The following is a 19,389-nucleotide window of genomic DNA, read 5'->3' on the forward strand; positions in this document are numbered from 1 at the left end:
TTAAAAATATATAGACTAATTTAAAATTTAATTGAAAAAATTTAATGTATCTTTCTGGAAGTGCTCTTTTTTCTGAGTTTCCCAAAGTAACAAATAACTTTTGAGACTTCAGTTTTTTTACTCTCAGCATTATGGTGACATTTAGGTGAAAGAGTTCTAATGCCAAATATAAACCTATAATTTGTAAAGTGACGACCTCTTCCTGTTATGGAATATTGGTGAGAATATCATTAGTGCAGAATAAGATGCGGAGTATCAGAAAAGGCAATGTAAAATCTCATGTTACCTGGTAGCCATATTGTTGTGGTGTGGACAATAATTACACTCTTTGTGTCTATAAAGAACAAGTTTTAGGATGGCGTAATTGTTCTTGATGTCAGTCTTAAAAGCTTAGTAAGGTTTATAACCCAGAGTACAGCAGCTTCTCTTGATATGAATGTATTAGAATCTGTTGTTCCTTCTTCCCCCCCCCGCCCCACCATGAATTAAGCTAGTCTTATGTGTCAGCTTCTTCAGGCCATCACGTTAGCAACCTTCTCTGGGTCCTACATAAATGTGCTTCAGAGTTTTCTGCCTACTCCCTATAGGAGTCAAGAATTTCCTCATGTGCTTCTACTTAATGCACACCAATGTGGAAGGTTCCTCCTGGAAGTGTTCATGATAGAAAAGTCAACTGCTGTGAACTGAGATTAAGGCAAAAGAAGAGGCCATAATCGTAGAACCTTTTGAAAAGGTTTTTTCTATTTGAAAACTTTGGAAGCACTTCAGAGGAAGTAACTATAGCCACACTGTTGTTATTAGATATCTTTGATGTGAGACACACATTAACCTATATATGAAACAGAGTTTGCTTTTAGAATAAATTGACGGCACTTTTTTCTAAAGTAATACTAGAATATTTTCAATTCTTCAAGCATTCTGTTACCCTTTTTATTATGCATATGTATTTTTCGAGGTGGAGAGAATCAGATTGCTTTTTTGGATTGTTTTTTCAGATAATCTGTAAAAGGGATATATGGAATAATGAGAATGTATGATATTAAAGGTAGAGTATCAGTATAGTTAATTCAAATTCAGCCTTTCAGTGGTGTCACTTTCTTTTCTTTTTTTTTTTTTTTTTAGGATTATGCCAAGAATGTTCCTTTAAATTAAATTTTCATCACAGGTAGTATTATCCTGTAAAATGCTGTTGTTAATGTTTAGTAGTCTTGGACATAGTCACTTACCTGCACTGAATGTCTAAATGTGGCCTTATGAGGTTGATGGTTTAATTTATTGATTGTATGGAATATCTGGCATTACTGTGTGATACACCAAACACATATCCCAGGGAACTGGAACTTTGCTATGCCTTACTCTAGCCAGCCAGTTTTAAACATGAAGACCTGTGCACTGTGGTAGATAGATGCTAGAATTTTTAGTCTGGAGTCAACGTTCAGAAGCCATAATATTTTTGGAAACTGTATTGTAAAGCAGATCTTCATAAAGTGTTTCTTAATGTCTCATTAATTTTTTTTCTTTAAATTCTTTAAATTTAAATGCAGTTAATTAACATATAATATATTTGTTTCAGGGTACAGTTCTGTTATTCATCAGTCTTATAATAATACCCCAGTGCTAATTACTGCTAATTATCCCCAGTGTCCATCACCCAGTTACCCCACACCCCTCCTCTCTAGCAACCCTTAGTTAGTTTCCCAAGACTAAGAGTCTCTTATGGTTTGTCTCCCTCTTGGCTTTCATCTTGTTTCATTTTTTCCTCTCTTAACCCTATGCTCCTCTGCCTTGTTTCTTAAATTCCACATATGAGTGAGATCATATGATAATTTTCTCTGATTGACTTATTCACTTAGCATAATATCCTCTAGTTCCATCCATGTCATTGCAAATGGCAAGATTTCAATTTTTTGATGGCTGTGTAATATTCCATTTTATATATATATCATATCTTTATCCATTCATCTGTCGATGGATATCTGGGCTCTTCCCATAGTTTCACTATTGTGGACATTGCTGCTGTAAACATTGGGGTACAGGTGGCCCTTCGGATCACTACATTTGTATCTTTGGGGTAAATACCCAGTAGTGCATTTGGTGGGTCATAGGGTAGCTCTGTCTTCAACTTTTTGAGGAACCTCCATACTGTTTTCCAGAGTGGCTGCATCAGCTTGCATTCCCACCAACAGTGTAGGAGGGTTCCCCTTTCTCTGTATCCTCACCAACATCTGTTGTTTAATGACTTGTTAATTTTAGCCATTCTGTCTGGTATGAGGTGGTGTCTCATTGTGCTTTTGATTTGTATTTCCCTGATTCCAAGTGATATTGAGCACTTTTTCATGTGTCTCTTGGCCATTTGGATGTCTTCTTTACAGAAATGTCTGTTCATGTCTTCTGTCCATGTCTTGATTGGATTATTTGTTCTTTGGGTGTTGAGTTTGAGAAGTTCTTTATGGATTTTGAATACTAGCCCTTTATCTGATATGTCATTTGCAAGTATCTTTTCCCATTCTGTCTGGTGTTGTTTGGTTTTGTTGACTGTTTCCTTTGCTGTGCAAAAGCATTTTATCTTGATGAAGTCCCAATAGTTCATTTTTGCTTTTGTTTCCCTTGCCTTTGGAAATGTGTCTAGCAAGAAGTTGCTGTGGCTGAGGTCAAAGAGGTTGCTGGCTGTGTTCTCATCAAGGATTTTGATGGATTCCTGTCTCACATTTAGGTCTTTCATGTATTTTGAGTCTATTTTTGTGTATGGTGTAAGGAAATGGTCCAGTTTCATTCTTCTCCATGTGGTTCCTATTTTCCTAACACCATTTATTGAAGAGACTGTCTTTTTTTTCCACTGGATATTCTTTCCTGCTTTTTTGAAGATTAGTTGGCCGTAGATAGAATTGAGGGTCCATTTTTGGGCTCTCCATTCTGTACCATTGATCTATGTGTCTGTTTTTCTGCCAGTACCATACTGTCCTGATGATCATAGCTATTAATAGAGCTTGAAGTCTGGAGTTGTGATGCCACCAGCTTTGGTTTTCTTTTTCAACATTCCTTTGGCTCTTTGGGGTCTTTTCTGGTTCCATATAAATTTTAGGATTATTTGTTCCAGTTCTGTGAAAAAAGTTGATGGTATTTTGATAGAGATTGCATTGAATGTGTAGATTGCTCTAGGTAGCATAGACATTTTCACAATATTTATTCTTCCAGTCCATGAGCATGGAACACTTTTCCATTTCTTTGTGCCTTCCTTAACTTCTTTCATGAGTACTTTATAGTTTTCTGAGTACATATTCTTTGCCTCTTTGACTAGATTTATTCCTAAGTATCTCATGGGGTTGGGTGCAATTATAAATGGGGTTAACTCCTTAATTTCTCTTTCCTCTTTCTTGCTGTTGGTATATAGAAATTCAACTGATTTCTGCGCATTGATTTTATATCCTGCCACTTTACTGAATTCCTGTATGAGTTCTAGCAATTTTGGGGTGGGATCTTTTGGGTTTTCCATATAGAGTATCACTTATATCTCATTTAAACCGTGTTTTCTTTGGAGCTTGTCATTCTTACAAAGTATTATATACCTTTATTCTCATTTCAGATGTTAAAATCAGGCCCTTGTCAAGTGCTAGGATATGTCTTTCATGTTGGATGGGGGAGGAATTTCAATGTTCTGCAATATGCACTATATATAAATAAGATCATGGGCTTTGAAACAAGACCCTGTGTATTCCTCTCAGCTTCTCCACTCATTAGTTGTCTTCTTTGGGCAAGGTACTTAACCTCTGTGAGAGTCAATTTTATCACCTCTAAAATTGAGGATGTCGAGGTTATCATGGGGATTAATGAAAGTGCATGTAAAGTGCTTGATGTAGTGCCTGGCATATGGGAAGTTAAGCATAATGGGGTCTCTGGCATTGAAGATGTTCAGACAAAATCCGTGACCTGCCGTTGTTGTGATGGTCTGGTTTCAAGGCCTGAATAACAGTTGAAAGTCTAACAGTGAGATTCTGCAACTTTATAAAATGTATATGTCAGTATATTAATTTTAAAATCAGCTATATTATAAATGTGCTTTATCTAGTATTTTAGTTATTAAAAATAAATATTAAGTAATGAAAAATTTTTTAATTCTTAAAATAAGCAGAATTTTAAAGATTACTTGAATAGCCTAACTTTCATTTCCCATCTCCATCAGTGATCCTGAAAGGTACCAAAAGATTTTTTTTGACCTTGACTTTTGAGCTCTACTTCAAAATTGAATTGATTCTTATGAGAGGCAGAAAGCGGTTACTGCCTTAAATAGTCTTACAACATTTGTTATAAGTACCTTAAGTTAGAAGATCTGATGAGGAAGTTTCTTGAAACTCAGGCTCTTTGTTTTCTCTTCATTCTCCTTCATGGTCCTAGTTTCAGCATTATCACTTTTTCCTATCTAGTATTTCCTTTCTTAACCAGTTAAAATCAATTGTTTGCCAGCCATGGTACTGGCAGTCTTATAAACCTGGCCCAAAAGAGATAAAGCTACAGCAGTAAAAGGACAAATGGTCTAAAGTAGACATTTAAGTAAGCCCCTCTATCTCCATTCCTTCATGCCTTTACTGTATTCTTTTATTCTTAACAGAAGTGGTGGTTTAGAGCTGTTACAGCATTTCTTCTTATTTTCAAAGTATGGTTTTTTTCAAAGTATAGGTAGCTATGAATTTAAATGGAGAGAAATGATGTTTGTTTTTGTAATTTTAAAAAAAGTGGCTAAATGACAGAAAATAAAAAGGAGGAAATGAGTAAAACTATGATTTATATTTACTAAGGTTTGTGTATGGAACTTAAAAAGATGATTTCTCTCAGTTTTAGGCTTCATTATCTTACAGAATTGTCTTTAATTAATATACTCACATAAGATATTTACAGACTTATTTAAGGCTTCCTTATGTTAATTGCATTGTAAAAATAAGTTACTTTAACTGATTTGACTTTTGCTCATTGGTTCTTATTTTTCATAAAGGTCAGTTAAAAAAGTTAACTTTAATTTTATATTGTTTAACATAAAGGAGAAAAGAAGTCAAGTCAAAAAAAAGAAGGGATAAAACCAAAGAAGATTGTGAAGAGTCATCACGTAAAAAATCCAGATTATCTTCTGCAGAAGAGACCTCTAAGAAAAAGGAAAAAGGTACGAGGGAATTAAAATACATCTATTCACATTTTTTAACATACAGTGTAATCTGCTATATGTGTCAAATGTAGAATTTAATTGGTGAGTACATTTAGCTTTCTATTTTATACTAGTTGAAAGGGAGATGCCTGGGTGGCTCAGTTGGTTAAGCATACAACTTTTGATTTTGGCTCAGGTCATGGTCTTGGGGTTGTGAGATTGAGCCCTAAGCCAGGCTCTGTGCTGGGCGTGGAGCCTGCTTAAGATTTTCTCTCTCCATCTCCCTCTGCCCCCCACCTCCTGCTTGCTTTTTCTCTCCTCTCTCTCTCAAATAAAAAAATAAATAAACCTTATAAGAGTTGAAACTGGTTGGGGAATTTATAAGATTTTTTTTTTTAAGAGAAGGGGGCAGGGGCAGAGGAGAGAGAGAGAATCTTGAGCAGGCTCTGGAGCCCAGCACAGAGCCTGACTCTGGGCTTGATCTCAGGATCCCAGGATCCTGACCTGAGCCAAAATCAAGAGTTGGATGTTTAAAAGACTGAGTCACCCAGGTGCCCCCTGATTGGGGAATTTAGATATGAATTTATAGCAACTCAAGAGTTTCAAGAACAATATTGATTTTAATGCATTTTGGGCAGATGGTAATAATATTGTAAATAACACTCATTACCTTGAGCAAGTCCCTGAACTTCTTCAGTTTTACATCCCTCATATAAATAGGGGGATGTGAATATCTGGCTTCTGTACTGTTTGAGCTTATTGTGGAGAACCAAATAAGAATGTGAAAAGCATTTTGAACACTGTTAAACAGTACATAATCTATAAGTCAGTGTAAACTTAGAAGAGTGGGATTTAATTACCATGACCTATGTGATTTTCTCACTAGCTTATGAGCTTCTTGAAATCATGGAGCTTGGTATATATATGTCCTCAGAACCCATCGTGGTCCTGTGCACATACACTTAGTAAATAATTGTTAAATTCAGATCCATCAGTCAGTTACTTACTTCTTCCTCAGTAGTGCTGAAACTTTAAGCTGTAATCTCTTCATGTGTAAAATGGTTAAGCTAGTAGTTCCTAGCTCATAGGATTGTTCAGAAGGTGAAAGGAGATAATAGATAGAAACAGTTTGCATGGTGCTTGGTGCATAGTTAGCTATTATGAAGGTTATTGCTAGTTTCTTTTTCAGTCCGTAATAGAGTCAAATTAGCTATAACTTCAAGTGAATTGAATTTATGTCGATAATGATAGATTACATTAGAGTCAGCCACATGTTAACACAGTACTTGGACAGGAGAGGGCTCCCTTGCTCCAGCTGTGAAGATTATTAGCTAGGTTTCATTCTTACATGTACTTTTTTCTGGTGAATCATAATATATTCAAGCATATAGTATCAACAAGTTTTCAACTTGGTGAAACTGATAGATGGTGAGAGGAAAATATTATTCTTGTTTATAATGGTATTTGAGAAATGATATTTGAAGTAGAATATTTTATTGTGTCTAAATCATTTCCCAACTCCAAAATAAATGTTAATTAATAAATGTGAAAATTCCATTTGAGTTTGAAAAATTTTTGTTTTAAAAATGTTTGATGTATCATACTTGAGAGTTTTGTTGTATTCATTATTATATTATGTAATATTGTCTAAATCATAGTATGGTACCATATTAATCATTATATATTCCAAATTAAAGAATAATTCCTACCTTGGAAAGGCTTGTTTAGCACCTTCAAAGCAGACAGGTAGCTGGATATTCAAGATCTGGTATGGGGTTGGAACCCTCAGATTATGCATACATACGCATGTGATCTTCCTTATAGATGTTTTCCCTGTGAACACTACAATAGATGACACCTCTGTCAAGCTAAGAACTAATCAGATATCTGGAAATTATCCTTGATGTCTTCTTATTTCTCATTATTTATGTTTAATTTGTCACCAAATCATGTCAGTTTTACCCTCAGAGTATATATTTCTCGAGTGCTCTCCACCCTCATTCAAACCACCATGTTTTCTCATGTTTCTCATGTTTTCTAGACTACTGCTCTGTTCTCCTTACTAGTTCTGCCACTGTCTTGTCATTGCACCTACCCTCCCCTTAATGCACTTTCAATAAAGGAGTGATTGCCTGTTGTTCTTAGGATATTACTGAAATCTGCACAAAGCCCAGGTGCTCTATGCGATCCTTCATACAACACTTGTTTCTGACTATGCTCCACTTCACTTTCATACTCCATGCTCACAGCTTTTCAGTTTCTAGAAAATGTCAAACTTCTTCCCATTTAGGTACTATGTAGATGCTACTTCCTCTCTTTCTAACCTCCTCTCCCCACTGCCAGTTCCCATCGTAACTCATCCTCCAGGTCTAAGTTTAAATATTTCTGATCCTTTCTTGATTCCATCCCTGACCATGAATTTAAAAATTAGTAATTCTAATTTAGTATTCCCAGCACCCCACTAGCACATGTAAGGTATAAGCACTAAAAAATGAAGAAATGAAAGACTTTGAAAATTGTTTCAGGACTTCAGGGATAGAGACAAAGCATATTTGTATCTGGGATCATCTGGAACTAACTTGATTTTGATGTGATTCCTTATAGCCAGGCCACCTTAATTTGTCCCAAACTTGAATAATAATTATTAATAAATACTTAATTTTTATCTGCATTTGAACTGTTGACAGTACTTCTCAAAACAATCTACTTTCTTGATTTTCTTCCTATTTCTCTGGCCTTTCCTCTGCCTGTTGGTTATAGGTGTTCCTCAGTCTTACCCTTAAATGTTGGAATTGCCCAAGGCTCTTACTGAACTTCTCTTCATTCTCTATCTTCTCCCTATATGATCCCACCTACTCCTATGGTGTCAGTTTACAAACAAACAAAAAGTAAGTGGGTGGATGGATGAATGATTGGATAGCTAAATGGCCGAATGAATGGATAGAGAGAAAATGTAAGAAAGACCAATAGCTTGACTTTGAGGACCAGTCTGCTTTCGCAGGTCTGAGCACAACAAGGTACTTTGGTAGAGCGTCTTGGCAGAAAGTTGAAGATCTTATCCCTCCCACCACTGCCACAGCATCCCCAAGCTCGCTTCCTTGGGAAGACCTTTCCTGACAGCCTTCACCCACTTTCTCCAGGCAAAGTTAGGTCCCTATTACATATTCCAGTAGCACTCTGCACTTCTCCTTTAGAGATACATATCAATCACCCTTGGAAAAGTTTGTTTATTTTCTATTAAGGAAGGGACTGTGTGATTTAATTAATTCTTTATCTCCAGTTTCTAAGCACCATGCTTTCTTCACATAGTAGGCATTCGATAGATGTTTAGATGAGTGAGTGAATCAGTGAAACAGTGGTTTCTCAACATTGAAAGGAACATCAGAGACCCATCCTAGGATCATGACTAAAAAGATATTCTGTGACTTTGCTTTTCAAAGTATAGTCTGCTGGCATTCTCATCACTTGGGAATATGTTAGAAATATACAATCTCAGACCCTTCCCCAACTGTACTGTAAGTCAGGATGATTCATACGCATCGTAAAGTTTGAGATGTACTGCTCTATATTAGGTACTTGTTCTGCTTTTGCTTCAACACCTCCAGGGAAGAGGACCTTACTACCATCCAAAATATTCTTTTACTTTTCAGTTAGTTGTAATTGCTAGCAGGTGTCTTAAACTAATCTAGCCCCAATCTACAATTTCTTCCCTTTGGTTCCAGTTATGTCCTTAGGCCTCCAAAGTAAGCCTAACCCGTTTTTTACCTGTAGACATTTGTAACGGGTATCATGTTCCTCAGATGACAGGAAAAAATTTGTCACATCGTAGCTATATTTTTATTTGCTTTCTGATGAGTAGGAAATCGGAGGGAAGAAACAACAAGCCAGAAACAAAGCAAAAAAGAAATTATAATCCAAAGCTGCAGTCCAGGCCTTGGCTACCTGTGGAGTCTTGACCCTGTGGTTCTGACACCCTCTTCACTGGGCCTGAAAGGGGCCATGTAGGTATCAGCTTTGGTTTATGAGACCTCCTATCCAAGGAGAGGAATTGTTACTCTCCATCTGTTAGCTGTAATTTTTTTTCAATTTATCAGTCTTGGAAATTATTTCCCTTGTAGTCTTATTACGGGAGACTCTGTAGAGTGATGATTTTTTTTAAAATTACGTTAGTAGATTTTTAGTACTTTTTTCTTTCTGTTTCTCTGGATAACTTGTAGAACTGAAACTTTGTTTTATGAAGTAATATTTTGTGTGAATTTTAGTTACTAAGAATTCTCATCTGTATTTGAAAAAGTATTGTGAAAAATGAGTATTTATTTATAAACTGCTTTCTGATGTTGAACAGCTATAGATAAAATATGGTTATATTGCAGCTATTCTATGAGTTTTTTTTAAAGCAACCTGAGATTTTTTTTCTTTTTTTTACGGGTGTTCATATTTTTTAAGCTTTGTGCTTTGTATTCTAGGCATAAAATAACCTCTGCCTTGAAGAACCTAACATTTTAACTAGAGAGATAAGTCTGAGGAACATGAAAGATTAGAAGACAGTGAGGTGTTTTTCTGTAAGACTATTAAGTAAACTAGAAACTTAGGAAGTCTTAGGAAGAATTCTGGTTACAGCTAGAACTGTTACACGATTGCAAAATGATTTTTAACAAAACAATGCTGTTTTCTTTTCAGGGCATTCATCCTCAAAGAAATCAGAAAATTCTGTAAACAGTAAGTATCTAGTATTTCTTTAATAAAAATGCATAGATTAAAGTTATTCACAGTTTGGGTTTCCCGTCAATTGTGACTTGCTCTGATATATCATTTTTTGATTTTGTACCATGTAGAAAAAATCATAGAAAAAAATAGCAAAAGTGTATGATTTCTTCCCCAATTTTGAACATTTTAAACTTTCTTATTTTAAAATAGAAGAGCATAAAATTTTCTTCAGTTAAATACAATGGATACACAGTTTAATTTCACTTCTTAGAATATGAAGGAACAAAAGTAAAAGGATGAGGTTGGAATGGAAAAAGAATTGGGGAAGTGGATTAAGATTTAAGAAATGTTTCTTGTATTGTATATTGAGTAATCTCTGTTATTTGGTGATTTTGACTGATCAAATGAAATATGTGGTTTATATATGGAAAGTAAGATGTTGGCAACTGGTTACTAGTGGTTAGTTTTTTAATAAGTACTGTGGTTTTCACCAGATTATATCAAGTCAGTTTAGGTTTTATTGAATATTTGCCATAGATTTTATTATTTTTTTCCTGCAACATTCCAAAAAACATTCAAGTGACTTATAGATACAATAAAATAAGGTTTATAAAAGTAAAATCAGGATAATGGAAAAATAAGATAGAAGAGCAAAGTAAAGTTTGAAGTAAAATTAACACAGACAGACGTTTACTAAAAAGTCCTGCGTAATTACAAAGGTAGATCACACATTTGTCACTGTTCTTATAAACAACCAAACCAAGGGAAACCGCCGGCAGAAATTTTAATTGAACCCATAAGATCATATGCAGGTTATTCATCTCTTTTCCAGGCGGAGTTCTGAGAGCAGACTCTCCTGTGTATTCATAAAAGGGACATCCACCTGTGATATAACAAACAGTAGCCTTGCATCTCAATAGTAACACAGTGTCAGATTTCTTAAAGACCTTTCTGTAGGGTTAGGGCTAACAATGAGGTGTGACTCAGTAGCCTAATTCATTTTATAATATCTGGACTTATTTTATGACATTTCTAGGCTTAGAAATTTGTAAACTTAAAAATTAATATTTTTACCGATATAAAGTAATATATATTTACTCTGGCAAACTCAAGGAAAAAAAAATTAGTAATTACTCCAAATCCCACCATTCAAAGAGAAACATTATTAGCATTTTCTTTTACTTTTTTTTTTTTTTAAGATTTTATTTATTTGACAGAGATCACAAGCAGGCAGAGAGGCAGGCAGAGAGAGAGGAAGGGAAGCAGGGCTTGATCCCAGGACTCCAGGATCATGACCTGAGCCAAAGGCAGAGGCTTTAACACACTGAGCCAGGCGCCCCAGTTAGCATTTTAATATAATTCTTAAGGAGAATTTTTAAGGGGTCAGTAATCCGAAATTTTGCACTATGAAAAAATAGAAAAAGAAAAGTTTTAAAATATTTTTGTTTAAAGATTTAATAGAGAGGGAGTTGTCAGTGGAGGCATTCCTCTAGTTTAGGAATACAACATATTCCTTATGAATTATTTTGCTCATATCAGTTTTATTTTCAGCATATTTGAAGTGTCCTAAGCACTGATACTTTGTTTCTTCCCTTGTGAATCCTAATTGATGTATAGCTCTTTTTCCTAAATTAGGTGAAGTGTAGTGACAGTTTCTAGGATATAGCTGGGCATGAGACCAATAGACTCAGGCTATCTGGGCTGAAGTAGTATATATATACTATCTTTCATTTGTACCTAGATAATGTTCAGTTACCCTTTTACCACCATTTAACATTGGATTACTAAAAACAAATCTATGAAGAAAAACCCAGTTTCTGTGAGGAAAAAGAATTTTAACTTGGATTTGTTGATTATCTACTCTATCAGCCAAAGTGGCAATGATTTACTTGTATTACCTCATTTAATCTTAATGATGGGAATATAATATCCCATTTTGCAGAACAGGAGAACCAAGACCAAGAGAATTTACATAAATTACCAAAGTTCTATTAGTTGGTTAATAGCAGAGCTGGGATGAAACACAGATTTATAACTCCACAATGTCTGTGCCCCTTTACCTATATCATCAATAACTGTTCAGTGAGTCAAATGTAAGTACACTCTTCAAACCCCAGTTTTGGCAGATACATTGTATAAATCTACATTAAATGATTTGATCTTTCTGCGTCTCAGCTCTATATGTAAAATAGGTATAAAGAGACTTAACTTTGTATTATTGTCAGAGCCAAATGAGACAATATATATGTAAAGCATGTGTCCAACACAAAGTAAGTTCTTGTTAACCTGTAGCTATTATTATTGTTATAGAAAGGGGAAAAAAAAACAGCCATTAAACAGATTCTGTGTTTTGTTCTCTAGAATTGGTCAGATCAAAAATTAAGTTTAAGTTTAACCTGTCCATTTGTTACCATAATTGGAGACTTGCCACTTCTTCAGTAAGCCCAAGTTATTTAGGCATCCTATAATATCTAGAAAAACCAAGATGACATATCTGCTTTCATTATTCAAATGTATGGGGAAAATTATACACAGTTTGCATTTTAGAATTTGCATTATAAAAGGAACACTGAAAACTTAAAAGCAGATTAAGAATGGAATAACCAAGGCATTGACAGACAGAACTTGAAATTGTGTCATAGGAAGAAGGTTGAAGGAAATATAGATGTTTAGTTTGAAAAAAAGTGAAGGGATAAGAGGGAAGGGGTAAGGAGGTAGACATGGAAACTGTAGATGTTTGTACGACTGCTTTTGTGTAGGAGACTTATTTTTGATGACTATTTGGCAGAATGAGAGTCTCTGGATAAAAATTGCCCAGGGACAGATTTTTGCCTCATTTTTAAGGAAAAACTTGTCAATTAGAACTATCTGAAGAAAGGAACAGAGGACTCGGCTACTTCATGAAGTAGTGAAGTGTTAAGCGTAGATTGGACAGCAACTTGTCAAGGGAGATGTTGCAGTATGAGATTGAATCATTGGATAAGGGCTAGATCAAAGACCTGCAAGATCCCACAGAGAGTCAGTGTTGTACATTCTGATCCGTAGTTGCTAGTAACGGCTGTGTAGTTTTGACACTGATACCAGAGCTCGCATTTGTATTGCTTATTCTTCTCACTGTGTTTTCCTTAGCAGTGTCCCTACCATCTCAGGCCCGTCGTGGCAGTTACCATAGGAATGGTTTCTAGTTACTGCTGTTCTCAGGGAACTAGAATGGTACAGATTCAGAGTTGAACTTAAAGGTCATGTAGTCCAGTCTTCTAGATTTGATTCTCTAACAATATTTGGCTGCTTTTTAAGCATGTGATCTTTGAAAGAAGGTTACTTTATAATATTCTAAACTGATTCGACCTTTTAGTAAAACTCACTTGTCTAGTATCAGAAAACTGGTATAGGAAAGCTGGCATGTGGGAAGTACTCTTGAAAGGGAAGAGAGGGCAGGTGTTTGTAAGGTCTTTTAAAATTAGCTGCCCACTTTCAAAGATCTTGTAAGTTTTGTTCTTTGACATCATTAAGAGGGTAACACCATAATGTTAACTATCAGGCCTAATTAGTTTTTTCCGTGGTTTCTTGATCTCATGTTAGTGAGTTTTCATAAAAGCAAGAGTAGAATGCTTTTATTTTCTCTTCTCACACATTCAGTTTGAGACACTGGCAGTTTCCGTGCTCGTTGTCATTGAGTGGGAATCTGGTTCCCCAAGGCTTTATAATTTTATCATCTTTTATTGTCTTTATATGTAGATCGTTACAAATACAACCCCTGGGGCGCCTGGGTGGCTCACTCGGTTGTGTCAACTCTTGATTTCAGTGCAGGTCATGATCTCAGGGTTGTGAGATCAAGCCCCATGTCAGGCTCTGCACTGGGCATGGAGCCTGTTTAAGTTTCTCCCCCTTTCCTTCTGCCCGCCCCCACCCAAATATAACCCTTCTCTTTTTTTTTTTCCCCTGCCATTTTTGTTATAATTTGTGCCAGAATAGACACAGTTAGGACCAAAGTTCAGACATGCATATTGATTAAAGGTTCAAAGTCTAACAGGTAAAAGGCTAAAAGCACTGTGGGCAATCAATGCTGTTTTATTTTTGCATGTGTTTAACTAAGGGACATTCTGTATTGATAGGCTGAATTTGTTTCACTTCTTTTTGAGACTAACTTATTAGGAACTATTTGCTAATATAATTACTTTATGGCATATACTTTTATTGCCTTATATTTTTCAGTATTTGATAATTTTTAGTTCACTAATAATAGGGTGATTTTTGAAACATGTTGATTTTGTTATATTTTAAAAATAGAAATTTCTTTTATTGTTTTGACTGATTTTTAAAAGCAATACTTCATCATTGTTTAAAATACAAAAAATTTGGAAATGTTTTACATAGAAAGTGAAAGTATCCCAGGCCACAGGTGATATAATTACTGTTAAGTTTTGTTTGTCCTTACAAACTTACAGTATATATACACATATGTAATCATAAATGAGATTATACCATGCATACTTTCTGTAATTTTAAAAATTTTGAAACAGCACGACATTTTTCCATGGTAATACTATAGATATGCTAAGGTTTTTTTAATAGCTATATTATATTAATTTAACCAATCCTTGATCCCTAATTGGTAGGGATATAGGTTTTCTTTTATTGTTGTTGTTGTTATGTAATGAACATCTTTGTACATGTATCTCAGGTGCTTATTTATTCTAAGTAAATAATTAAATTCTTAAAAGCAGCATTGCTGGTCAAAGGTTATGTAAATTTTAAACTGATCTGTATTGCTAGATTTTCCTCAAGAATGAAGTTCACAGAATTTTTACTCCTAACAAGTATGAATATGTCTGTTTCTTTATTGAAACCAGCTTCTTCTAATTAATTTAATCAGCATCAGATTTTTGAAAGCATCTGACAATATTTATTCATAATTTAACTAACTAGTTCTATGTACTAGTTCAGTTCTTGAATTCTTGATCCTAATGTAAATATACTCTACCTTAACCTACATGTCTTTTATATGCCAACAGAAAGAAAAAACTAAATCAAAGGCAATTATATTGCAAGAGATCATTCCTTTATGAGTTAGTACTGGAATTACCACAGTGAAAGTGGAAGTGCCACTTTCAGTAGAAGTTCCACTGAAGTTCCCTCAGTGTAACTTAGGGAACTTTCCCATGAGACTTTCCTTGGTTTTTTTGCTGAGACTCTTTGGTATAGCTCAGCTTATTTATTTATTTTTAAGAAGAATTTATTGGTCTGAAAGAGTGAATTACATTTTCAGAGCCATAAAAGTGAAACTAAACTGAAGTTAATTTAATTGCATTGGTGGGTAATTCAAAATATGTTTTAAATATAACACATTTAAAAAAAATCTCTTTTAAATGAATAGGAAATTCTGATGAAGAGGAAGGTACTTCAGAATCTGAACTTTGGAAGGGCCCCCTACCAGAAACGGATGAAAAATCACAGTGAGTCCTGATATTACTAGATAATGCATACCTTTTGCATCAGTAAGGAAGCTACAACCACAGCCATTCTTGATAACAATTAATGAAAAAGCTCTTCATCAAGAATGTCTGTTTAATGCCAAGGACTACCTAGCCTGGTAAGATCAGAGTTTATTCCTAGTCATTGTTTGTGGCCACAAACTGCTAACTCAATCCAGCTTCCTCTCAGTGAGTAAATCCTACTTCAGCTTTCCTTGCCAAATGACCATCCGGTCTTTACTTAGGATCCTTTAGAGAAGGGCTGTTCCCTAGTTCCACAGCCTATTCTTGATATTCTGATTACCATAAATGTGTACAGGGAGCCCCTTGAAGCTGTCTGTGTATGGGTAAAAGTTTACTTGCCAACAACCACCTTAGCCTCCCGAAGACAGGATAACTCAGTGTGTACATTGTTATCTGTCTTGAGTTGGAAGAGCCATCTGGATGTGGGCCGGAATTTTATCACTCTTGTCATATACTGGGATGTTCAGCACTTGAGCTTTATCTGTAACAAGGCGATAAAATAATACCTACTGCAGAGTTTATTGTGAAGAGTTAATGAAATAAAAATTTGTAAAGCACTTGGTACAATACCTATAATTATAAGTGCTCAATAAATTTTAGTCTCATTTTGTTAGTCTTTAGGCATATTGGCTCAAAATGGAAAGATACCTGTGGAATCAATCATAATTCACTAATTTAAGCTACTTATGAAACATCTTGCTAATTATATGTTCTCAGTGTAGTAGAATTCAGGTGTTTTAGAAAGAGGCTTTTTATTTTTTATTTTATTTTATTTTTTAAAGATTTTATTTATTTATTTGACAGATCACAAGTAGGCAGAGAGGCAGGCAGAGAGAGAGAGGAGGAACCAGGCTCCCTGCCGAGCAGAGAGCCCGATGTGGGGCTCGATCCCAAGTCCCTGGGATCATGACCTGAGCCGAAGGCAGAGGCTTTAACCCACTGAGCCACCCAGGCATCCCCAGAAAGAGGCTTTTTAAACAAGAGCACTTTTTTTCTGTGAACTTAACTTTTTTTTTTCTAGCCAAGTAAAGAATTCCTAAATGTATGGTCAATATAGATCAGATTATAAGAAAGCTGTTACTGTAAATAAAATACTGCTATCCTAGTTAAACTATGGACTAAACTTCTAATGGTATAACTTCCCATGAAGAGCTTTATAGCTGAAATTGACAGATTGGCTCACCTTTTAAGGCAGTAAAGATACTTGAGTAAATCCTAAGAAGACTGTCATCATCCAGAACTTTTTGTGACCTTATAAGTACTTGACAGTGATCAAGTACTGAGCACCTAAGCCTACACAGAGATTCAGTTAATTTCCTATATTTAAATTCTTCCTACAGTTTAAAAAATTTAACTGTATATTGCTGGCATGTGGGAGGAAAAGTATGGGGGATATCAAATTACAGATAATTCTTAAATCAACTTTATCTGATTCTGTAGTAATTTTTAAAAAATTTGAACATGGGTATAATGGCTTTATGTATTCACAGTTATTTAAAACCAAATAATGGAGTCCCATTGTGAATCCCTGATCTACAAGAACTTTTTCTGAAGAGACTGGTAGACTGGATTTTACTTTCCAGCTTGATTCCCTTGTCCCAGAAGGGAGAAAGGCAAATGTGTGTGTGTGTGTGTATAATCATTTAATCCTCACAGCACCTCTGTGAGGAAATAAAATGTTCTCCTTTGTACAAACATGGAGACTGAGCCCAGAGAAGTTAAGTAACCTGCTAATATAAGCTAATAAGTGACAGAGCTAGAACTTAAACATTGTCTGACTTGAAATCCTGTGGTATTTTTCTGTATCACTCTGGTTCCAAGTGCTAATATTTATTTAGTACTTGATAGTTTTCATTTTATTTTACCATATTATAATACAATTTAATATGTCCTTTCAGATTTTGATTCATTGTTTTACACATGATATTTACTGCTACGAATATATATTTACTATTCCCATAGCAATAAAGACCTACAGCCTAAGCAGATTTTCCCCATTCCTGGGAGTAAGACTTGTATTTTTCCTGAAAATAGTTTTCTTTTTCATTCATTTCTTGGTCAGACTATAATTTGAAATGAGAAAGAACAGAGAATTCTGTCAACCAAAAAAGTAAAGAGAAGTAGTAACGTTTCATAACAGTTATGAAGCACGACTCTTCACAAATAAAGTAACATTTTACTTTAAAGTAAAATCTTAGGTAATAAATACATTTAGGGTGTGGGGGCAACATACAAAACATTTCACATTTAATCAATCTGGGTATACTTATGATTATTCCAAAAGCTGAGGATTATTTGATGGCTGAATCATGAAATATATCAATGTATAGAAAAATCAGCAAATGAGTTAAAATACTTTATTTTCATTAATCACCTATAATGTGTCACCTAGTAATTTTTTTCTGTAATTGTTGATCTTAATCAATACATATACTTTTTCCTTTAAATAGAGAAGAAGAATTTGATGACTATTTCCAAGATTTATTTCTGTGAGATGGAAGAGAGAAGCCCACATTCCTTACTGTGAAAGTACACTTTGAAACTCTTCACAAAAATTTTATCTACAAGTTGCAGCTTGAGTGGTTTATCTTCAGAAATAAAAATCCAACTACTCTCAAGATGTCAGCTGCTTTGGAAGTTTTTCAGTTCTATTGGAGACATGTTTCCTCATCCCTTATATATCTTTTTAGATGCTTATTTACAGCCACTCCATCTGTAGCTGCTAGAGGATAAAGCTAGTACACTGTATGGAGAGTTCATTGTTCCTGTATTTTGTAGGGGTTTTTGTTGTTGTTTTTATTTATTCATATTTATCTTCCCTTGCCTGAATTAATTTAAATTATTAGAATTATTGGTGTCTCACAAAAATTATAAAATAGAGTAAATATGTCTTCACCTTCTTTCCTTTGATACACGGGTACCCCTCCTTTTAAGCACCTACTTTCCCATTACCACCTGGTTCTAGCTGTCTCTTTTTTTCTTACTTTTCTCTTGCTTCCTTCTCACCTATACTACTTATGGGAGCTTGTTATTATCAGATTTGACTTCCCAGTGTGTGAGTAGTTTATTATAAAGTAAATTAATACTATGAGGCAGCAGGAACAGCAAATGAGGTCACAGAAGTCTACAACAGTAGATTAGGTTCACAAAAGTTGACTCTCCAACAGAGAGATTCTATAATAAGATAATTTAACTAATAATAGTATATGCTGGAGCTTATCTCAGATGTAGTCACACAAATACGGATATACTTATATGCCAGGATATAGTATAAAATGGAACTTCTTAATTTGCTGATCATCCCCCTTAGAGTCGATGAATGTGCTTTAGGAGATCTAAGCACTCCTAGAATCTGAGTGTAAACTTCTGTGATTATGTGTATTTATGGGGGGAAAAGGTCCATAGTTTTCATCAAATTTTCAAATGTATTGATTTTTTAAAAAAAGGTTTTAACCCATTTTTGTAAAGTGCAACGAGATGGATAGGAAGATGCATGATTTAGTGAAGAGAGGACCTGTAGAAAGCAATCACAGCATTTCAATTATTTTGTTAATATAAGTATTTTAAATGACATTTAGACATGGAATGATTGGCATTAAATTGCAGAATAAGTAGTTTAGTGTCTTATTTTTAAGTGGTTAGTAACTGATTTTCCTTTTATTCAATAGTTGTTATTCATTAATTCAAATATTTATCAGGCTTCTGTTATATGTGAGGCACTATGCTAGATGTTGCTACAAAGGAACTATCTAGGAAATAATTACACAGTGATTTCTAAGCCATCAAAAACAGTAAATCAGTATTGGTTTGTTAATGTTGAACATTGTTTTTAAATCCCCTTATTAAAGAAATTGTATTTTTTTTTAATCTCACTACTTACAGTGAATAAAAAGGAATCTTGGTTTCTAAGGAGAAAGTGTTGAAATGTCTGACAGCAAACTGATATTAGTATATATGTAGCTAAAATATGTTTATGATTAAAAAAAATTCATAGTTTAGTGATCATCAGAAAATAAAATTCCTATAAATGATAAGTAGGAAAACTAGACT

General features: G+C 34.6%; 1 protein-coding gene across 5 annotated transcripts in view; it reads left to right on the plus strand.

Moving 5' to 3' along the window:
* Positions 1-18,939, plus strand: part of LOC116854357 (protein FRA10AC1) — a 34,898-nt gene extending 15,959 nt beyond the window's left edge. For 3 of the 5 annotated variants that reach the window (XM_032836154.1, XM_032836151.1, XM_032836160.1), the window contains 5 exons: positions 1,123-1,165; positions 5,034-5,152; positions 9,815-9,853; positions 15,219-15,297; positions 17,790-18,939. In XM_032836154.1, coding sequence (XP_032692045.1) covers positions 1,123-1,165; positions 5,034-5,152; positions 9,815-9,853; positions 15,219-15,297; positions 17,790-17,832 — 323 coding nt within the window. In that variant the 3' untranslated portion in view covers positions 17,833-18,939. The remainder of the gene's footprint in view (positions 1-1,122; positions 1,166-5,033; positions 5,153-9,814; positions 9,854-15,218; positions 15,298-17,789) is intronic. The other 2 variants (XR_004380152.1, XM_032836166.1) reach the window with 2 other exon arrangements.
* The last annotated feature ends 450 nt before the right edge of the window (positions 18,940-19,389 follow it).

This window comes from Lontra canadensis, unplaced genomic scaffold (genome assembly GCF_010015895.1).
Source record: "Lontra canadensis isolate GAN:19392208 unplaced genomic scaffold, GSC_riverotter_1.0 scaffold3, whole genome shotgun sequence".
Taxonomy (NCBI): Eukaryota; Metazoa; Chordata; class Mammalia; order Carnivora; family Mustelidae; genus Lontra; species Lontra canadensis.